Here is a 20,156-nt window from a genome sequence, read left to right on the forward strand (position 1 = left end):
AGAGCTGATTGTCATTCACTAAATAGATTTCATGAACCACTAATGGGTCCAACTTGCAGTTTGAAAAACACTGTTTTAAGGTAAATGGATAAGGAATGCCTGGCTCTCTTAATATAAATCCCTTAATACAAAGCTCCATGGGCAGGAATGGTTGGGAAGGGGACAGTGGTGGACAACCATGAGAAGTACTTAACCCAGTTTTGGGGTCTTGAGTTTTTTTTTTTTTTTTTTTTTTTTTTTTTTGGTGGGGGGTGGGGGTGGTGCTGGGGATTGAACCCAGGGCCTTGTGCTTACAAGGCAAGCACTCTACCAACTGAGCTATATCCCCAGCCCAGTGTCCTGGATTTTTTATCTTCCTTATAGAAATTGCTCATAATTAATGCTGCTTCATTAACATCAAGCTGGCCTCAAGGTGAACCACTCACCTCTTTTAGCCTTTGGTCCAAGATGAACAGAGCTCTTACCTTAATTTCCTGAGGCATAGTTAAGTCAGGTTGAAACATTTAAATAAGCTTTTACCAAAGGCTTGGGGATAACAAAGAGGGAAATGAACAAAATGAGAAACATGAACCTAGATAATCTGTTATTAAGACAAGGCTCATTCATCTTCTTTGGTGTCTAGCTCTGTTCTCCTCTGAGCTGCAGAGGTCATCTTTTATTTTCCATCCTGAAGGGCCCTGGAAACAAGTTCTCAAGAGAACAGTGACTCCCAGCTAAATGCCATCGGTCCCCAGGTCTGGCCCTTCAGTCTCTGGTTTCCTGTTAAGTTCCCACCTCTTTTCTGATACTTATCACAATAAAAGTCCAAATCTTTGTTGGAGGCTCTCACACCCAACCTCAGAAGCATGACCTTGCTCTGTGCTTTTACCCTTCTCAGGCTATGATTCAACAAGCTTAACAGTCTTAGACAAGATACAGACGTTTTTTGGTGAGTCTCCAAAGGACTGATTAAATATGCTTAAACTTCCAGGAAGCCAGTAAGTTTACACTGGCCGTTCTGAATGACAACTATAAACTTAAATGGATTAGAGGCATGATTAGGGTAATGAAATATACGGTGTTTCTCAATTAAACTTTTCTTTATTAAGAGCACATAGGCTTTGTACTGGGAACAAAATTGTTATATTGTATGTATGTATCCATATGTAACAATGAATCCCCTATTATGTATAATAACAATGTAACAACAGTTTAGAAAGCTCACAGTCTTTAGAGTAAATTGAAGTTCAATTCCCTTACCCTTAAGAACAAGTTTCTTTAAAAAATAAATAAATAAATAAGTAAATAAATAAATAAATAAATAAATAGATAAATAAAATTTTATGTGGTGCTGAAGATCAACCCAATGCCTCACATGTGCTAGGCGAGCACTCTACCACTGAGCCACAACCTCAGCCCCAAGAACAAGTTTCTTAATTTCTCCAAACCTCAGTTTATTCACCCGTCAAATGAACAGAAGTAGTACATCACAGGGTTGTAAAAAGGATTGCAATATAAACAGAAAATACTATAATTCACAAACGATGATCATTTTAGCAAATGATCAGTAAATGACAGCTGCTGCTTATCTTACATCAAAGAAAGCACACTGTGTAAATGCCTGTAACAACAAAGTAAAAACCCATTTTAGGCTACCCAATATATCCTGGTCTGATGTCTTTCTTGGGGAACCTCTAGATAAGTCAGTATCTAGAAGGACACTGCTAAATATCTTCTGGTCCCCTAACTCCAGTTGCAACAGAATAGGAGACGAAAGGGCCCACCACAGGCTTCTACAAGTTTCTTTCCATTTCTACCATGACCACTCTAATTTAAGGCTTCACAGGGCTCATACTATTTTAAGACATCTTGTGCCTCCAGTTCAGTTCCTGCCAATCAAGCTTGAAATTCCAGATGGTTTTCCTGGAGCCAGGTGCAGTGTACCTGTAGTCCCAGCTTCAGGAGACTAAGATCAGAGGATTACTTGATCCCAGGAGTTTGAGACCAGCCCGGGCAACACAGGGAGACCCCTGCCTCAAAAATATGAAAACAGATTTTTTCCCCCTAAAGCAGAGTTCCTATCATACTGCTCAATAAACTACCCTGGCTCCTGAGAGCCCACCCAAAGGAACCTCTGAACTGTATAGTCTGGCATATTGCACATCACATAAAGTAAAATGCTCTAACTTGCTCTTTTGAAAAGAATTTTCTTTTCTTTTTTCTCATGCTGGGGATTGAACCCAGGGCCTTGTACATACAAGGCAAGCACTCTAGCAACTGAACTACATCCCCAGCCCTGAAAAGAAGATTTAGCAGTTCATTTTTATTGTTGAAGTCAGTACATTGTTCTTTGTATTTGAAAAGAGATTAAACTTATAAACATTTTGCTAAATGAAAGATTCAGATGCAAAAGCTATATAATGTGTGATTTCTTTAATTCATTTATTGAACAGTCCTGGGGATCAAACCTTGGACTTTGCCAATGGTAGGCATACAATCTACCACTGAGCTATGTCCCTAGCCCTTGATTCCATTCATTGAAATATCCAGAGTTAACAAATCCTTAAAGACAGAAAACAGGTAAGTAGGGCTAAGTGGATGGTGGGGAGAAAAGAGAATTGGGAAATGTTGCCTCTTATTCTATTTTTTTGGAGAGTTTATGAACGTTTATGGACTCCTCTCTAAATGTTTGTTAGAATTCACCAGTGACACCAACTGCAGTTTTTTGTTTTTGTTTTTTTCTTGTGGGTAGGATTTTTTTCTTTTTAATTCTAATTCAAGCTCTTTGTTTTGATATATTCAGACTGTTTTCTTCTTAAGTGAGTTTTGGTTGTTTATGACTTTATAGGAATTTGTTCATTTTATCTAATTGTTTAATTTGTTGGCATGTTGTTCACAGTATTCCTTTATAATCTTTTTTATATCTGTAAGGTCAGAAATAATGTCCCCTATTTCATTTCTAATTCTAGTAATACAAGTTTTCTCCTTTTTAAGTGATCTAAGGATACTGTAGTTTTATTTGTTTGTTTGTTTGTTTATTTATTTGGTGGTGCTTGGGATGAACCTAGGTCCTTGTACAAGGCCTGCAAGCACTACCCCACTGAGCTATATTCCCAGTCCTTCTTCTCCTCCCTATTTATTTTTATTAAAGCATTATATACATATATAATAGCTGGGTTAGTTTTGACAAAATCATTCATGCACAGAAATTATTTTCTAATATAGAAAATTTTCCCTCTAAATACTCCTTTACCTATATCCTTAAGTTTTGGTATTCTATACCTCATTTTTTTTTTTTTTTTCTTTATTTGTTACCAGGGATTGAATCCAGGGTCACTGAGACATTGAGCCACCTTTTCGGCCCTTTCTAATATTTTTATTTAGAGACAGTTTCATTACTTTAGGGCCCCACACTAAGTTACTGAGGCTGACTTTGAACTTGCAATCCTCTTGCCTTAGCCTCTTCAGCATCTGAGATTACAGACTTTCATCACTGTGCCTGGCTCATACTTTATTTTCATTCATATCAAACCATTTTCTAATTTGTTTTTTGACCCTTTGAATATATAGAAGTGCGTTGCTTAATTTCAACATATTTGTGAATTTCCTCAAATTCTTTTCTGGTGTCAATTTCTAATTTCAATCCATTTTTGTTGAAGAACATGCTTTGTGTTATTTCTTTCCTCTTAAATTTATTTATTTATTTTTTTGTGGTGCTGGGGATTGAACCCAGGGCCTTGTGCTTGTGAGGCAAGCACTCTACCAACTGAGCCATCTCCCCAGCCCTCTTAAATTTATTGAGGTTTATTTTATAGCTTATAATATAGTCTGTTTCGTGAGCACTTGAGAAGCTGTGTTTTCTGCTGTTGGCTGAAGTGTTTCTTATACATTTGGTAGTTTGTAGCAGTTCTTCAAGCTTACTACGTCCTTATTGGTCTTCTACCCAGCTGTTCTATTCATTCTTCAAAGCGAAGTCTTGTAGTTTCTCTATTGCCTGTTTCTCCTTTCAGTTTGTTGGTTTGGCTTGATGGGTTTTGGTGATCTGTTGTCTCCTGCTTTTGTGTTTATGATGGTTACATTTTTCTGATGAACTGACCCTTGTATTATTGTGAAATGTCCCTCTAAATAATCTTTGTGCTCAAAGTTGGGTTTGAATTCCAGCTCTACACCCTCCGCTGTCTGATAGGGGACAAGGCACTAAACCACTGAGTCTTTTTCCTCCTTTAATAATCCTACCCTATAGCTGTTGTGAGGACTGAAGGAAGATTAAGCAAGATTTTGTAAACAATTCTCCTAGGTGAGGACTTCCACAATATTAATTTTCTTTCCCTTTGCTAAAATATAATTAAAGCTTATACCTGTTTTCTCAGTATTGTATTTTCAGTGTAACTACCAGAGGCTTAACTTACACAAGCCACTTCTCATTTTAGCAATTATTGGGAAGGAGAAATCCAGAAACAGGAATAGGAATAGAAAAATGAGGTTGGGTGGTATTTCAGGAGTGAAAAAGAGAAATTTATTTTGAGCTCATTTTTTCAAGGTGCTCAGAAAATTATTTGGTCATTAAATGCTACCCTGTTGGGCTAGGGGGTCAGAGGTGGAGCAGTTGCCTAATAAAGGCCCCACGTTTGATTCCCAGAATGGACACAATGCCTTTATTTTTATTTATTTATTTTTATGTGGTGCTGAGGATTGAACTCAGTGCTTCACACATGCCAGGCAAGTGTTCTACCACTGAGTTACAACCCCAGCCCACACCTTGCATCTTGACATCAAATGTGACTTTGATCATAATTACCAGTTTGTAAAAATAAAGGAAACACCATCCTGGATCCTGAAGTTTGCTCAAGGCCTGAAATGGCAGCAATTTTTAAAATTCCACTTTCTATTTATTTTTCACTTTCACTGAATGCATGCCAAAATCCTCTGAGGTGGGCAGGGTGGGCATAACTATCTCCTTGCTACAGAGACCTAAAACTCAGGGATTAAGTGACTTGCTTGTGATTATAAAATGAGTTGGTGAGGAAGCTGAAACTGAAGCCAGGTCAACTAATTGCAAATTACATAGTCTCAAAACTGTTTAGAAGGGCTGGGGATATAGCTCAGTTGGTAGAGTGCTCGCCTCCCAAGCACAAGGCCCTGGGTTTGATCCCCAGTACCCAATAAATAAATAAATAAATAAATAAAAATTAAAAAAAAAAAAAAACTGTTTAGATCTCAAGATAAAAGACTTCTTGAGAGGACAAAAGTCACTATGCACCTAGATAACATTATTGAATGAAGAAATACCTGATCTGTACGTAGAAATCTTGTTCCAATGAGTATAATTGCATAGATACAATGAATACCATCTGAAAAGGTAAAGAAGAAAAGGGATCTCCTTTTAAGAAATGACCCCATGCTTTTGTGATAATATTTTGGGAGCAGAGGGTGGAAGACATGTTATACATTTATTCTGATCTAAAGTTTAACCAAATCAGGTGCAGTGGTGCTCACCTGTAATACCAGTTACTAGGGAGGCTGAGGCAGGAGGCTTACAAACTCAAGCCCAGTCTGGGCAACTGAGCGAAAGACACAGTCTCAAAATGAAAGATAAAAAGGGCTAGGGATGTATCTCAGTGGTGGAATGCCACCAAAACAAGTGAACAAACAAAATAACCCAAACCCACATTCAAGGTCTCACAGTAGGTTTGTTCTCTTTTCCAAACTTCTCATTTCTGCAGCAGCTTTCATGCATTCATTATAATGCTTCACATTTTAATAAATGCATAAACTTTGTGATTGTTAAGAAAACAATTGAACTCTATATTTTCTTGATCTGTTGTCAATGTATTGCTAGTCAATAACTATTGGAAATAATTTCCCATTTTTGGTAAAAGGGTAAGGGGAATGGGAAAAAAGAAGAAAAGAAGCAAACTTTTTTTTTTTTTTTTTTTTTTTTTTTTTTTTTAGTGCCTATGTACTTTGTGGCATTTACTTTTCATGAGACAGACTAATTGCTCTTGTAGCAAAAAAAAAAAAAAAATTTTTTTTCCATGCAGAATTTTGGGTGGGCACATGGCTCTACTGCTAAGGCCTACTTTCCCAGCCTGTCCTGCAGCTGGGATGGCAAAGTGATAGGAGCAGACTGATGTGTGGATCAGGGGGATGGTGCTCTGTAAGGGAGGGAACATGTCCTCCTCTTTGCTTTTTTCTCCTCTGCTGGATTAAATGTCGACTTTTCGTCTCGGACCACGTGGATGAGAGCACAGGACTGATAGAACCACTGATGTCTGACTTGCCAACAGTATGAGCACCAGCCCCGGACTGCCCCCGCCGGACTGCCCCCGCCCGACTGCCATGTGAGTGAGAAATAGCTTCCACCCCACTGCTTTTCTTTTCCCCTTCAATACTAAGATTGAACCCGGGGGCTTTCTACCACTGAGCTACATCCCCAGGCCTTTTTGGTTTTTATTTGGGCGGCATCTCACTAAGTTGCTGAGACTGGCCTTGACCTTGTGGTCCTCCTGCGATGCTGGGATTACAGGAGTGCGCTACTGCACTACCTTGTTTATGCCACTGTCATTTAAGTTTTGTTACAGTTTCTGAACCAACCACACCCTGAAGGTGTGTAGCATGGTGGCCTTGAACTGAACTGCCAACTCAAAAGTAAAGAGGAAAGCAAGCACAGAAAAATAAGAATTTCCTAAGGCCGGCTACTATAACATGGGACTGAACCCAGACCTGTGTGATGCCCAGTGTGACAGTACCAGGGTCATTAATTTTCACAGCATATGTACTTCTAGAGTCTGTGCAAGGTGGTTTCAATATCCACGTCAACCAGCAATACTGACTGTGTGGGCAGTGAAGAAAAGTGAGCGCCCCTGCCCTGCTTGTGACAGCAGTGGGGATCCGGAATCCAGCTTGATTGCGCCTGTGAACTTTTATAATGGTACTAACATCACCATGTACAGATTTTATCTCAGGTTTCCTTCTCAATTCTCGTTTTGTTTCCTGAAACAAGTTCCTTCTTCTTGTCTGCCAATCACAACAAATCCTGCATTCTGAGGTGGGCAAGGGCAAAGACTCAACGTCACAGTTAGGGAAGGAGACGTGCTGACATCTGTGTGAGCGGTAGCTGAGAGACAGCTAGATGATAAGTCTGATATTTACTTGGGGGAGAAAGAGAGAAGGAAAGTTAAAGTTACTAAGTGCCTACTGTATGCTAAGCTCTGTTCTAATGCATAGAATATCATTTAAACCTTATAGTAACCATGGGAGACAGGTATTATTCCCAGATACAGTGAGAAAACAAAGACAATATAAAGTCACAGAGCAGTGAGAGAGGCAGTGATTTTAATTGAGGACTGACTTCAAAATCTGTATTCTTTCTACCATACCTTGCTCCTTTTTAAAAGTTTTAGTCTTCTCACAAGTTTTATTCTCTTTTCCAAATACATCCCCTCAGGGATGGGGTGTAACTCAGGGGTAGAGCATAGGCTCATTATGCAGGAGGCCCTGGGTTTAGTCTTCAGTAGCAAAACAAGCAAGCAAACGAAAACCTCCCTCCTCTTTTATGTAATTCTGAAGATTATTTGGGGATTTTCAGAAATTTGTGAGCCTGGGCTGGGGGTTCAGCTCAGTGTGTGCCTAGCATGTGTGAGGGAGGCCTATCACATTTGACCCCCAGAAATCATTTAAAAAAAAATTATCAGGCCTTCAATGTGTTTGGCATGCCCAATAAAATATTTTACAACATTTGGAATTCAGTAGAGCCTTTGGATCAGTGCATTATTGTGGGGGAAAAAAATTGCCAGGGGGAAACAAGAAGGAATTTAAGCCAGAATGTGACTTGGCAGACTATTTCCTTGATAAAATCTTTTTTTTTTATTAAAAAAAAATTGTGTTTGTAGATGGACATTATGCCTTTATTTTATTTGTTTATTTTTTTTCTATATGGTATTGAGGATCAAACCCAGTGCTTCACATGTGCCAGACAAGTGCTCCACCACTGAGCTATAGCCCCAGCCCTAGATAAAGTCTTAATATGGAGGAAAACTTATAAACTTGAAGATATTATTGTCTTAATTTAAAAAAAATATTTTTTAGTCATCAATGAATCTTTATTTTATTTATTTATATGTGGTGCTGAGAATCAAACTCAGTGCCTCACACATGCTTAGTGATACCGCCATTTACCGGTGACGAGTTCTGCTTCCTCAGGTGTTGAAGTATAACACCAGAGAAGCACACCGAGACAAGCATAGAGCAGAAAGTAAGAAGCTTTATTAAAGGAAAGTAAAAGCAGACTTCTCCCGGGGGGGAAGAAGAGGACCCAAAGGTGGAATCCATTGGACTGAGCAAATCTTGTCCTTTTTATAGGTTCTATTCTCCCGTTCTTTCCCCATTATCTCTTTCCTTCCTGCCTAGCCAGTAGGCCCAGTTTTGCATAAAGTGAGAAGCGATGGGCAGGGGGAGGGCCAAGGTAATTCAGGCAGGTAAGGGCCCAGGGGGCATTATCAGTACCTCCTTGCCTGTAGTCCCTGACAAGGGCAGGTAAATTTGGTTATCAATGGGCTCTGCAGGTCCTTGACATTCCATGCTCCCAGGGTGGTCTCCAACTTCCAGAGGCTGATGGCTTTCATGGCCCCCATTTCCTTGATCTGACCTGATCCCCTATTTCTACACTAACTGCCTGTTCCCAATTCTGGCTTCCCGAGGCAAGCACTGTACCACTGAGCTATAACCTCAGCCCTGTCTTAATTATTTACTAGGTTTAAGTCTATATTGAAAGTCTGAGATGTGGTTTAGCACTTGCCAAGCATGCACAAGGCCCTAGGTTTAATCCTTAGCACAAGGCAAAAATACAATGCAGACAAAGAATAAGAAACTAGGAAAAGTAACATAAAGGAAAAGAACCAAGTGAAATTTCTGTATCTAAAAAGCAATAATTAATTAATTTATTTATTGCAGTAATGTGGAACCCAGGGGCTCACACATGGTAGGCAGTTACTCTAACAATAAGCTACATCCTTAGCCCTTATTTTTATTTTTGGTACTGAGGATTTCATACAGGGTATCTTTACCTCTGAGTAACATCCCCAGACCTTTTTAGTTTTTACTTTGAAACAGGGTCTCACTAAGTTGTTGAGGGTCTTGCAGAATTGCTGAGGCTGGCCTCAAACTTGCAATACTACTGCCTTAGCCTCCCAAGTCACTGTGATTACAGGTGTGTGTCACAGCACCCACTCTGTTCCATTTTATTTGATACAGGGTCTCCCTCTGCTGCCCAGGCTGGTTTCGAACTCCTGGTCTCAGGAGACCTTGCCTCAGCCTCCAGAGTAGCTGGGACTATACACAACACATTACCATGCCAGAGTCCTAAAATTTTTAAATGATGACCGGGGACTCAGTATTACTGACTTCGCAGATCCCCTTTTATTCACACTAAGTAAATTAAAACTGATGATTACATTATTTAATGGAACAGTGTCAGGAAAAATTTTTTTTTCCTATAAAACTTTATGATTTTATTTTTAGAGCTTTTTATTGGATTCCACTCTATATTACAGTGACTTCTTCACGTGAACTGCAGGTAAATTTTCTCTCAGTCCTAGGAATAGTCATACTTCTGATTAGCTGATTTATTTTAAATTTCATTGGCAATGCAAGTGGTTGCTTTGTACTTCTGATGACCACTGGATGCTCTGAGGCTGAGATGGGCTTTCAAATCTAAAAAAGGTGCGAAACTGCAAGATACATGTCTTGTTTACAGCTTAAACAAGTGCTTCTTCTTCTTTTTTTTTTTTTTTATTTCCTCACTTTTTTTCTTCACTATGATGTGGCATTTTAAAAAGCACCTGTTTCAGAGGTTCAGTCCATGGTTGGCCAACTCCACTGTTCTGGGTCAGGGATGAGGCATGGTGGAAAGGTGTGGCACAGGAAAGCTGTTCATGACAGCCAGGAAGCAGAGCAAACACGTACATTTAAATAGAAAAAGGCTTTTATTAGTGGGGTGTGGTGGCACATGCTTGTAATCCCAGAGACTTGGGAGCCTGAGGCAGGAGGATCACAAGTTTGAGGCCAGCCTCAGCAACTTAGTGAGACCTTGTCTCAAAATTTTAAAAATAAATAAAAAGGGCTGGGGGTGTAGTTTAGAGGTAGAGCCCCCCCCCCCCGCCCCCCGGGTTCAATCCCCAGTGCCATAGAAAGGGATGCAGGAGTTTTTACTATAAAACAAAGTTGAGGAATGAAATCAACCTCTGATTAATCCCTTAGGTGCTAGAGTGGTTGAAATAAGAGAGACGCATCTGGTCTCACTAATGATTTCCCTGTGGCTTTCACTCTTGGGCAGAAAGAGAACTCAGACCGGGAAGAAAGTGAGTCTGAGCTTCATTCTGGAGCAGGCAGTCTTGAGGTCTGTGACATATTCCACTGGAAAACATTTAGACTAATGAATCACTACCTGTGTAGTGAACCTAGTCAAGATCACTATTTGGGGCTGCAGGTATAGTTCTGAGGTAGTATCAACAAGGCCCTGAGTTAAATCTGCAGCAACACACACACATGTACACATTACTATTGGCAGAGAATTAGTATAGTTTATTAGACTTAATATTATATTTGGAAGGCCTAATTGATTTCTTCTGGTCACTAATTTTCAGCAATATGTTATAAGAAAAATAAGGTCTAAACTTTTCACACACTTGATTTATTTACCTAATAAGATTGACTGGGTATATGTCATTTTTATTTTGGGGGTCAAAATATAACATAATTGTTGTTATTGTTGTTACTATTTTTAGTTGGCAATAGGCCTTTATCTTATTTTTAAATTTTTTTATACCTTTATTTTATTTATTTATTTTTAGGTGGTGCTGAGGATCAAACCCACACTTGCTAGGCAAGCGCTCTACCACTGAGCCACAACCCCAGCCCTGTTGTTGTTGTTATAATACTAGGCCACAGGTGCTCTGCCACTGAGCCAACCCTTTTTATTTTATTCTGAGACAAGCTATCACTAAATTGCTGAGTATGGCCTCAAACTTTCAATCCTCCTGCCTCAGTCTCCTGTGTAGCTGGGATCACAGGCATGGCGCACCATACCCGGCCAAAACACAGTTTTAAAATGCAATGATGCTCACTTCAATGATGCTCACTTCATTTGTTTTTTAGTTTAGTTTTGTAGTTTGGCAAATATTAAAAATTGCAGGCCTTGTTTGTTCTAAAAATTATTTTGAAAATCTGGACTGATCTACAAAGTCCAAAATATGACCCATGTCATTTTGACTCTTATTTGTTCCTTCAGCACACAGTCTGAGGGGTTGCATGTGAGATGGGGCACAGGGAAGAAAGAGGCTGCACTGTGTGCTTTCGTGCTCCCAGGGAGAGAGGGACCTGCTTAGGCAGCGGTTACTAGTGAGCAGCATTGGGTCTTCTGGGAGCAGTTGGAGGGAGAGTCTGTTTGTGTAGGCAGCCAGTCTCACTGAAAGAAGAAACCAAGCTGAGCTGCCTTCAAATGCACGCGCCTGCTGATGAAGGGAAACGTGGAAGCCAGGGAAGCTTGTGCAGTAGTTCCTAGAAGCCTGGGTTAAGGGTACCTGTAGAAGTTAAAATGTGAAGAGCAAAAGGAACAAGTGGGACCTGGTAAGAGTATTCTCAGCCAAGCACTCACCCCAACCTTGTTGTGGTGCCAGGAATAGAACCCAGGGCCTTGTTTGTGCTTTTTAATAAAATTGTGATGAGAAACAAATAAAATCTTCCATCTTAGTCATTTCTAAGAGTACACTTCAGTAGTGTTAAATATATTCAGACTGTTGTGAACCCAGGACTTTGGCTTCATCCTACAGGCATGAATAATTTCAGGTTGAGACTAGAGATTTAGAAAGACTGTCTTGCAGGGTTGGGGTAAAAGGAGGTAGGGGCTGGAGGCTAAAAGGAGGGAAGGGATGACACGATTTGAAATCTTGGATGGTGGCAGCAAGGGGTTCACTGTGATACTGGGAACCTCACGGCTATGCAGGCATTTACACTCACTACCCTGGGGAGCAAAAGGGGAAAGACCAGACAGCCAACAAATGCAACGTGCTGTGTGTTTGCCATGTTGGACCAGTCATAGACTCAGGAACTGGGAGACCTTCAACGTGACTGTTCAGATTAGAGATGGTTTACCCATCGGGAAGATCTGTAACATGTATTTACCACCCCAACACTTCCACTATGTCTCTCAGTGTTTGGTAAAGATCCCGGGGATATGATCAGAGTACTTTGCTTGCTTATTTTTTGGTGTGTGGGGGGGCACTGGGGATTGAATCCAGGAGTACTCAACCACTGAGCCACAACCCCAGCCCCCTTATTTTTAAATATTTTTGGTTGTAGATGGACAGTATGTCTTTGTTTATTTTTATGTGGTGCCTCACACATGCTAGGCAAGCACTCCACCACTGAGCTACAGCCCCAGACCTATTTTTTGTTGCTAAGTTGCTTAGTGCCTCAGCGAGTTGCTGAGGCTGGCTTTGAATTCCCCATCCTCCTATATCAGCCTCCTGAGTTGCTGGGATTACAGGCATGTGCCACTGCGCCCAGCTCTTTTGCTTGTTTGATGAAGAAGCAACTGGCAGCATTTGGGAGGACTACCTGAGAGAGCTGCTGACAACGCTGTGATCAGTAGAGCATGTCTCTTGAACTTTAGATGAGGAAGTGGATGAGCTGTGTAGAGAGCCACCTATTCACAAAAAGGGGAATTTCAATTACATGGAGTTCATGTGGATCTTTAAACAAAGAGCGAAAGATAATCATGACTAAAATGAAACTCACGTTCTGCTCAAACATTCCTTGTTGCCCCTCTAGGTATTTCTGAAATTTTCCCTGAGAGTCTACTGCATGCCCTTAGCTTTACAGTTTTTGCCTTTTATGTTGTATTTATTTTCAGCCATTTTGGGCACATGTATCTTTACAGTCAGACTGGAAATGGGGCTTTTTGTCATTTTCAACATAGAAAATAGGGTAATTTAACTGTGTGCAATGGCACATGCTCACTAGCTACCCAGAAGGCCAAGTTCAAGGCTGGCCTGTGCACACCACTCCCCACCCTCAGGGAAAAAGGAAGAAAAAGAAAAGGAGAATAAACTTACCAATGGCTTTCCATCAAATAACTGGAGTTATTTTTTCAAAGAATGGCATTTGCTCAATATTTTCTAAACCATAATTAAATGTTGTGATTAAACAAAAGATTTAAAAGTTTGCTGGTGAATTTGTGAGTAGGTGCTGGTTTCTAGCTTGGTCTTAGCGTGTGTGTGTGTGTGTGTGTGTGTGTGTGTGTACACGTGTATTCGTCAGAGGGGAAGTTAGGGAAAGAAATTCAACACATCCTGGCTGAGTACCAAACCTGTGTGGGCTAGAAGCTTTCCAGGAGACACAACTTGTCAGAAAATGTTAAACCACTACAGTTAAAAGTAAATAAATAAATAAATAAAAAATATATTATATATACATATGCATATACATATGCGATTATTTACAACACACATATACACACGTAATTAGTTACAAATTTTTTAAAAATTGCAGATTTTACCCCACTTTTTAAGTTTATTATTACTGTATAACAGACATACGCTTTTTTGGTTTCTATTCTCTTTCCCGTCCTCCTAGAACTGGGGGTTAAACCCAGGGCCTGGTGCGTGTAGGGACACACTCTATCACGAGCTACATCCCCAACCTTTTTTATTTTTTGAGAGAGGGCCTCCCTAAGTTGCCGAGGCTGGCCTCAAACTTGCGATGCTCCTGCCTCAGTGACTGCAAAATCCATGTTCTGAAGAAGAAACGGTTAGACGGTGAGTTTAGGTTTGAAGGATGCTCAGTGGCCCTCTCCTTATTCGGAAACTTACTTCCTGACGTCAGAGTCACAGAAACCAAAGGTCACCAGGTCTGCACCTTACGTGGCTGGCACCTGAGTCTCAGCACTTGAATCTCCTGAGCGCGGTCTCTCAGCGAGCCCAAGGCGTGCTAGGCGACCTCCTCACACACGAGGGCGCGCTTGCAACTACAGTCGGAGGAGTAACTCTGTTTGCCGTCGCGTTATTCTTGACGCCGGAAGGGCGAAAGATCAGAGGTCACGTAGACGGCGCGGCCCGCCCCCGTACGCCTAAGTTCTCGCGCGAGTTACGCTTCCGCCCTTTTGGCTCTCTGAGCGGCACCATGGCGGTAGGCAAGAACAAACGCCTTACGAAAGGCGGCAAGAAGGGAGCCAAGAAGAAAGTGTAAGTGGCGACTATCGTGAGAACCCGCTCTTGGAGTCATGCTGGAATCGGCGGGTGGGCTCTAGATCGCGGCGTGGGCTGGATGGCGAGGATACCGGTTGGATTGCGCTGGCCGTGACGGGTTGGTTCACGGTGGACCGCGGCCTGGCGGATCTGGGTGTTGCGTTGCAGAGGGCCGGCAGCCTTTCCCCAGACTTTAGGAGCCTTATGTGCGCGCGGCGTGTGAGCCGAGTGGTTGCCGTGACTCGGCGTGTTCTGTTCTGTGTGTTTAGCTTATGCACGTCGATTTTTGGTGCAACTCCAGTAGCTATCGTCCAGGAAGTTACTCACTTGTCCATTCGGGGACCCGCACCTCTCCACTGCTTGGGCCCCGTGGGAGGTTCTAACAGGCTCCCATGAGACCCTCAAGGGTCTTTGTTACTAGTTCGTGCCTTCACGAACCTGTGAAGTTCGCGAGACATGCAGGTTTTGGGAGAAAAATTTGCCCATGTGATGGGAGGACCGATGGAGGAGAGTGGGCATAACCTGAGTGTCTGGGTTGTACAGTGAGACACAGAAGATCAAGCTTCACGCGTGTGTTCCTCATTTCACTGTGGGAATTTATTTGTTGAAGTATTAGACAGTAGGTTAACTTTTTAAAATCTTCTGGGAAATGAAGTTAACGTTATTGTTAAATAGGAAAGGTGTAAAAAATCGCAGTGATTACAAGATTTGCAATGACACTCAAGCTTGCTTTTTTTAAAAAAATATTTAATCTAGGGTTGATCCATTTTCTAAGAAAGATTGGTATGATGTGAAAGCACCGGCTATGTTCAATATAAGAAATATTGGAAAAACATTAGTCACAAGGACCCAAGGAACCAGTGAGTATTTTATGCATGGTTTGCCTTTTCCTTAAATTGAGTTATATGTATTGTAGACATATTGAACTACATTTTGTCCTGTGATGGAAGACTTTTTTAAGGATATGTCAGGTCTTGGTTTTAAGTTTGGCACCTCTGGTGGTTGTTTTGGTGGTATTTTTAGAGTTTACTAACAATGGATGGGTGGTTTTGAACTTCTAAGGGGCATTGTCATTAAGTCATTGAAGTAACAAAGATTAAGGTCTTTATTTAATGTTAACTTAATTTTCAATCTCAGCTTATATGCATGACTTTGGAGACTTGTCTGTGCTTGTGTGGTTCCTAATGTTAATCAGACATTTAATTCTTATTTTGTAGAAATTGCCTCTGATGGCCTCAAGGGTCGTGTGTTTGAAGTGAGTCTTGCTGATCTACAGAATGATGAAGTTGCATTTAGGAAATTCAAACTAATTACTGAGGATGTTCAGGGAAAAAACTGCCTGACCAACTTCCATGGCATGGATCTTACCCGTGACAAAATGTGTTCCATGGTCAAAAAATGGCAGGTGAGACCCAAAATTCTATTGGAGCTAATAGGGTACATAACCATGGGTGTCAACTGTGTGATGACAGGAAGGGAGCATATGTAATGAAGACTTAAATTTCATTTGAGTTTTTTGATTGTGTTCTTGATTTTATTACATTGCTAACTCTGGTTGGTACTCCTGAGCTTAGGATGCACATTGAGTCCAAGATTTAATACTGGGTTTTCATTTAGAGTTTTTGGAACCACCAGGGGAAGCTTGCAGTTTTGCCTGTCTTTAGAATATCTTGGGACCTCAAAATCTAGTGAATTTATAGTGAAAGGGTGGCTTAGACTGTCCTTTGATTGCCTCTTGTAGGGAAATATAATAGTGACAGAGTCTAATGTGGTGTTGAAATCATGACTCCATGTCTCAGTATGTTCTTGGAAAGTAAATTATGCTTGCTGAGCTTTGTTTCTTTACCTGTAAAGTGGAGAGAAGTGTATTCTTTCATTGAATTGGGGTGAAGTAAACAATCCATGTAGCACAGTGCTTAAACACAAAATACTCAGCTGACAGTATCATTTCAGGAAATATATTTATTCAGATGTGTCTGGCTAACCATTTAATTTTGGAGTATTCTGTATATGGGAGTGAATGATGACAAAATGTTTCGGTCCCAAATGACACACATTGATTATACCGTTACATTTATTTCTGACATTCCCCTAAAGGTTTTATGGTTGCATTTCTGGAAATGTTTGGCTGTGATTGTGTTGGTATGTTTGTTTTCTTTTGTGGTGCTGGGAATTGGATATGTTCATTTTTATAATTAAGATATGTTATTGACAAAATGGAAAGAAGGCAAATCAATTTTTTGTGACCACCTAAGGTAGCCTTTTTTTAAAAAAAATTAAGACAGTGATATGACCATTAATTATGGACTTTAATTATATATAAGCTGTGAAATGAAATGTCCTCTGCAAAGCTTTTGTTTGGAACATAAAAGAGTTTTTAACAAGTGCATTTAGTGCTTTTACAGTACTTGTTCAGAACACAATTTTTTGGAAGGTGAGATCATACGTTACTACATAATGAGGATCTGACATACCAGTTTTGTCTGTGTTTTTACAATACTGGAGATTAAACTTGGGACTTAATGCAAGTAAACTAAAATTCAATAAAGGTTAACCAGGGGTATGATAAGGGAACAATTGTGTGTCTTATTTTTTTGACTACTAGGGATTGAACCCACTGAACTATATCCCAAGCCTTGGTTTGGTTTTGTTTTTATTTGTTTGATTTTTTTTTTTTGAGATAGTATCTCACAGAGTTGCCCAGGCTGGCTTCCAACTTGTGATTCACCTGCCTCCGCCACCCAAGTTGCTGAGATTATAGTAGTATGCCACTGCAGCCCACCCAGCTTTTTTATTTAAAAAAAAAAAAAAAAAAAAAAAAAAAATTGAGGGATAAATTAATCACATTAAAACATGTTACATCTGACAGTATGTTTTTCTCTCTAGACGATGATTGAAGCTCACGTTGATGTCAAGACTACAGATGGTTATTTGCTGCGTCTGTTTTGTGTTGGTTTTACTAAAAAACGCAACAATCAGATACGGAAGACCTCTTATGCTCAGCACCAACAGGTCCGCCAAATCCGAAAGAAGATGATGGAAATCATGACCCGGGAGGTGCAGACAAATGACTTGAAAGAAGTAGTCAATAAACTGTACGTGTTTTCTTTTCTTTCTCTTACAACATAACCCTGCCTTAGATGAGGGAAAGCATATGATACACGGGCTCCGAGGAGGAACCAGACCCCTATTTAAATTTTCTCTGTGAATCCTGGCTATGTCCCTTAAATGAAAGTGTTAGAGTGCTTGGTCAGTGTGATAGTTTTTTGGTTTTTATCTTTTTTGGATGAAGCTAACAGCAGAAAGAGATGTTTTGCCTTAATTAGAAAATACACTGAACAGACCCAACTTTCCACATTTAGTAATACATGGGAATATATGATGAAAAAAATGTTTCGGTCCCAGATGATGTCCAGTGATAACTCGGCATTTTTCTGATGTTCCCATGCAGCATACTGGTGCCTAAGACTACCAATAGGAAAACATTAAGGCTTGGATTCAGAAGACTTAGATACTAACTTTTTTCAGATAGTCTATCCTTATCTGTAAAGCGGTGATAATAGTCTTTTAATGAGCATATCGTTGGGATAAATGAGCTGTTGTATTTTAGACTTAGAATAAGGCTTCTTTCAACTTAAAGGAAAGGGCATTGCCTGTGTGTGAGAACCAAAACTTTTTGTATTTAATTTTACCATCATTTGTGATTTGCAGGATTCCAGACAGCATTGGGAAAGACATAGAGAAAGCTTGTCAATCAATTTATCCTCTTCACGATGTCTTTGTTAGAAAAGTAAAAATGCTGAAGAAGCCCAAGTTTGAATGTAAGTGAGAAATCCCAATATTTGTGGGGGAAAAAATGGTGGGACTAGATGATTTTCTTTTTCTTGAGGCCAAATATGACACTTTTTCTTTTGTTATATACTTTGTAGTATATTGAACAAATCATTATTTCAAGATATGATTGATATACACTAATAATTTTTTTTCTTCTTTTTAGTGGGAAAACTCATGGAGCTTCATGGTGAAGGTAGTAGTTCTGGAAAAACTACTGGGGACGAGACAGGTGCTAAAGTTGAACGGGCTGATGGGTATGAACCACCAGTTCAGGAATCTGTTTAAAATTCAGATTTTTAATAGTGACAAATAAAGAGTCCTATTTGTGATGGTTTGCTTCTGAATTTTCTTTTAAAATAATCTGGCAGCTTATTGAATCAGATACTCTTGAGTTGGTAGTGATCTGGTGAACTTTTTAATGGATTTTTATCCATGAAGTGGTTGAAATGATAGGAAAATGTTATTTCACTTATCATATGCCATAAAGGTGGTTTTTTCTTTCTTCTTTTTTTTTTTTTTTTAAATAAATAGATGTTGATGTAGCTAGTTTGGGGCACAGGCATTTGCCATCTGGGGACTTCTTGCATGGCAGAAGAATCACATGTCAATCAGACTGAGCATCTTGCCTTTGGTTGGTTTGTCTTTTAAATGTCTAAACCATCTGGAAGGCTTGTTAAAAATTTGTTGTTGGGCCCTTCCCTCAGGTTTCAGATTTAGTAGTTTTATGATGAAGCCTGAAATTTGGCATTTATAATAAGTTATCAGTGCTAGTGGTACAGAGATACTTGGTGCTGGACTAAATACTGAAAATTACTGGGCAGGGTAGCACTGCTTGGGAGGCTGAAGTGGGAGGATCCCATGAGCCTGGAAATTCAAGACCAGTTAAGTCAAAACTGATTTTTTTTTTTTTTTTTTTTTTTTAAACGCTGCATAAAGCCAACAAATAGCAAAATGAATTTAAGAGTTAGCCACCTGTACTGGGAATCTGAATTTCACTAGAGAACACTGGTTACTGGTCTGTTAACAAATGGACATTCATACTGCCCTGTGTTTTCTCTATTCCCTCCCTCTTTTATTTATTTCTCAGGCCTTTAGTTTCCTTTTTTTCCTAGCTGTTAACTTTGTTTCCTATAATCACTGAGAAGACTTAAATAGAGGAGAAAGAAATCACAGATTTTCATTGCTTCTGCTCTGCCATCAGTGTCTTTTGCCACTGGATTTGCTGTTGGATGGATTGTGCTAAGACAATCTTTTCATCAAGCATTAGATCCCATATTGTACTTCATTAAACTCTTGGGTCCAGCAGTTGACACCTTATTCCTTTTAATCTATTCCTTTCATCAGCCCACAGGCAAAACAACTCCATTCTTTGGTGTGCGTGTGTATGGATTGAACCCAGGAGCACTCTACCTTTGGGTTCGTTGAGCTACGTTCCCAGCCTTTTTTTTTTTTCTTTTTCGAGCTAGTCTCAAAATAAGTTGCTGAGTCTCTTCCTGAACTTCATTCTCCTGCCTTAGCCTCCTAAGTAGCAGGGCTTAGAAGCATGTGCCACCTTGCCTGACTGAAATCTTTGATTTCTGTGCCCTTCCAGAGGACCCTATAGCAAATCTCAAATGTTCTACGTTTTATTTTATTTTAGTACTGTGCATTGAACCCAGATTCCTGCTTGCTATGTAAGCACTTTGCCATTAGAACCACACACACCTCCCCCAGCCCACTTTTTACTTTTGAATCTGCCACAATTGTGTACCCCTATACCACTCCCAAGAAAACCAGTGTCAGAGCTGGGCACACTAGTGCACGCCTGTAATCCTAGTGGCTCAGGAATTTTAGGTGTAGTGGCACACACCCGTAATCCCAGCTACTCCAGAGGCTGAGGCAGGAATATCACAAGTTTGAGATCAACTTCAGCAATTTAGTGAGGCCCAAAGCAACTGAGAATCTATCTCAAAAACAACTGGGGAGGCGGCTCAGTGGTAGAGCGCCCTTCAGGTTCAATCAGTACCAATACCTGTACCTCCCACCCCCCCCAAAAAATTATCAGGACTATTAAATAAGTTGAGCTTTTTACCTCTACTACTACTACTTTTTCTTGGTTTT

General features: G+C 40.1%; 1 protein-coding gene and 1 long non-coding RNA gene across 2 annotated transcripts; one reads left to right on the top strand and one right to left on the bottom strand.

Annotated features, from left to right (window-relative positions):
- Positions 1 to 9,399: 9,399 nt before the first annotated feature.
- LOC306669743 lies at positions 9,400 to 13,933 on the bottom strand. Its single transcript, XR_013766217.1, has 3 exons — positions 13,848 to 13,933; positions 12,595 to 12,682; positions 9,400 to 9,905 (listed from the first exon to the last, which is right to left on the bottom strand). It is a non-coding gene; the product is annotated as an uncharacterized lncRNA (long non-coding RNA).
- A 137-nt stretch (positions 13,934 to 14,070) lies between these two features.
- RPS3A (ribosomal protein S3A) lies at positions 14,071 to 18,400 on the top strand. The gene is made up of 6 exons (XM_079153891.1): positions 14,071 to 14,219; positions 14,979 to 15,082; positions 15,440 to 15,627; positions 17,109 to 17,317; positions 17,934 to 18,043; positions 18,220 to 18,400. Exons 1-6 carry the CDS (start codon positions 14,158 to 14,160, stop codon positions 18,339 to 18,341), a joined length of 795 nt encoding a protein of 264 aa, XP_079010017.1. The 5' UTR covers positions 14,071 to 14,157; the 3' UTR covers positions 18,342 to 18,400.
- Positions 18,401 to 20,156: the final 1,756 nt, after the last annotated feature.

Source organism: Sciurus vulgaris (genome assembly GCF_902686455.1).
Source record: "Sciurus vulgaris genome assembly, chromosome: 9".
NCBI classification, from domain to species: domain Eukaryota; kingdom Metazoa; phylum Chordata; class Mammalia; order Rodentia; family Sciuridae; genus Sciurus; species Sciurus vulgaris.

What these genes read in the sequence shown, in the direction of transcription:
- RPS3A (XM_079153891.1), top strand. Translation starts at nt 14,158, where the DNA reads ATGGCGGTAGGCAAGAACAAACGCCTTACGAAAGGCGGCAAGAAGGGA. An exon ending in CACAAGGACCCAAGGAACCA is followed by an intron (nt 15,083 to 15,439) that starts GTGAGTATTTTA and finishes CTTATTTTGTAG; the next exon opens with AAATTGCCTCTGATGGCCTC. An exon ending in GAAGAAGCCCAAGTTTGAAT is followed by an intron (nt 18,044 to 18,219) that starts GTAAGTGAGAAA and finishes TCTTCTTTTTAG; the next exon opens with TGGGAAAACTCATGGAGCTT.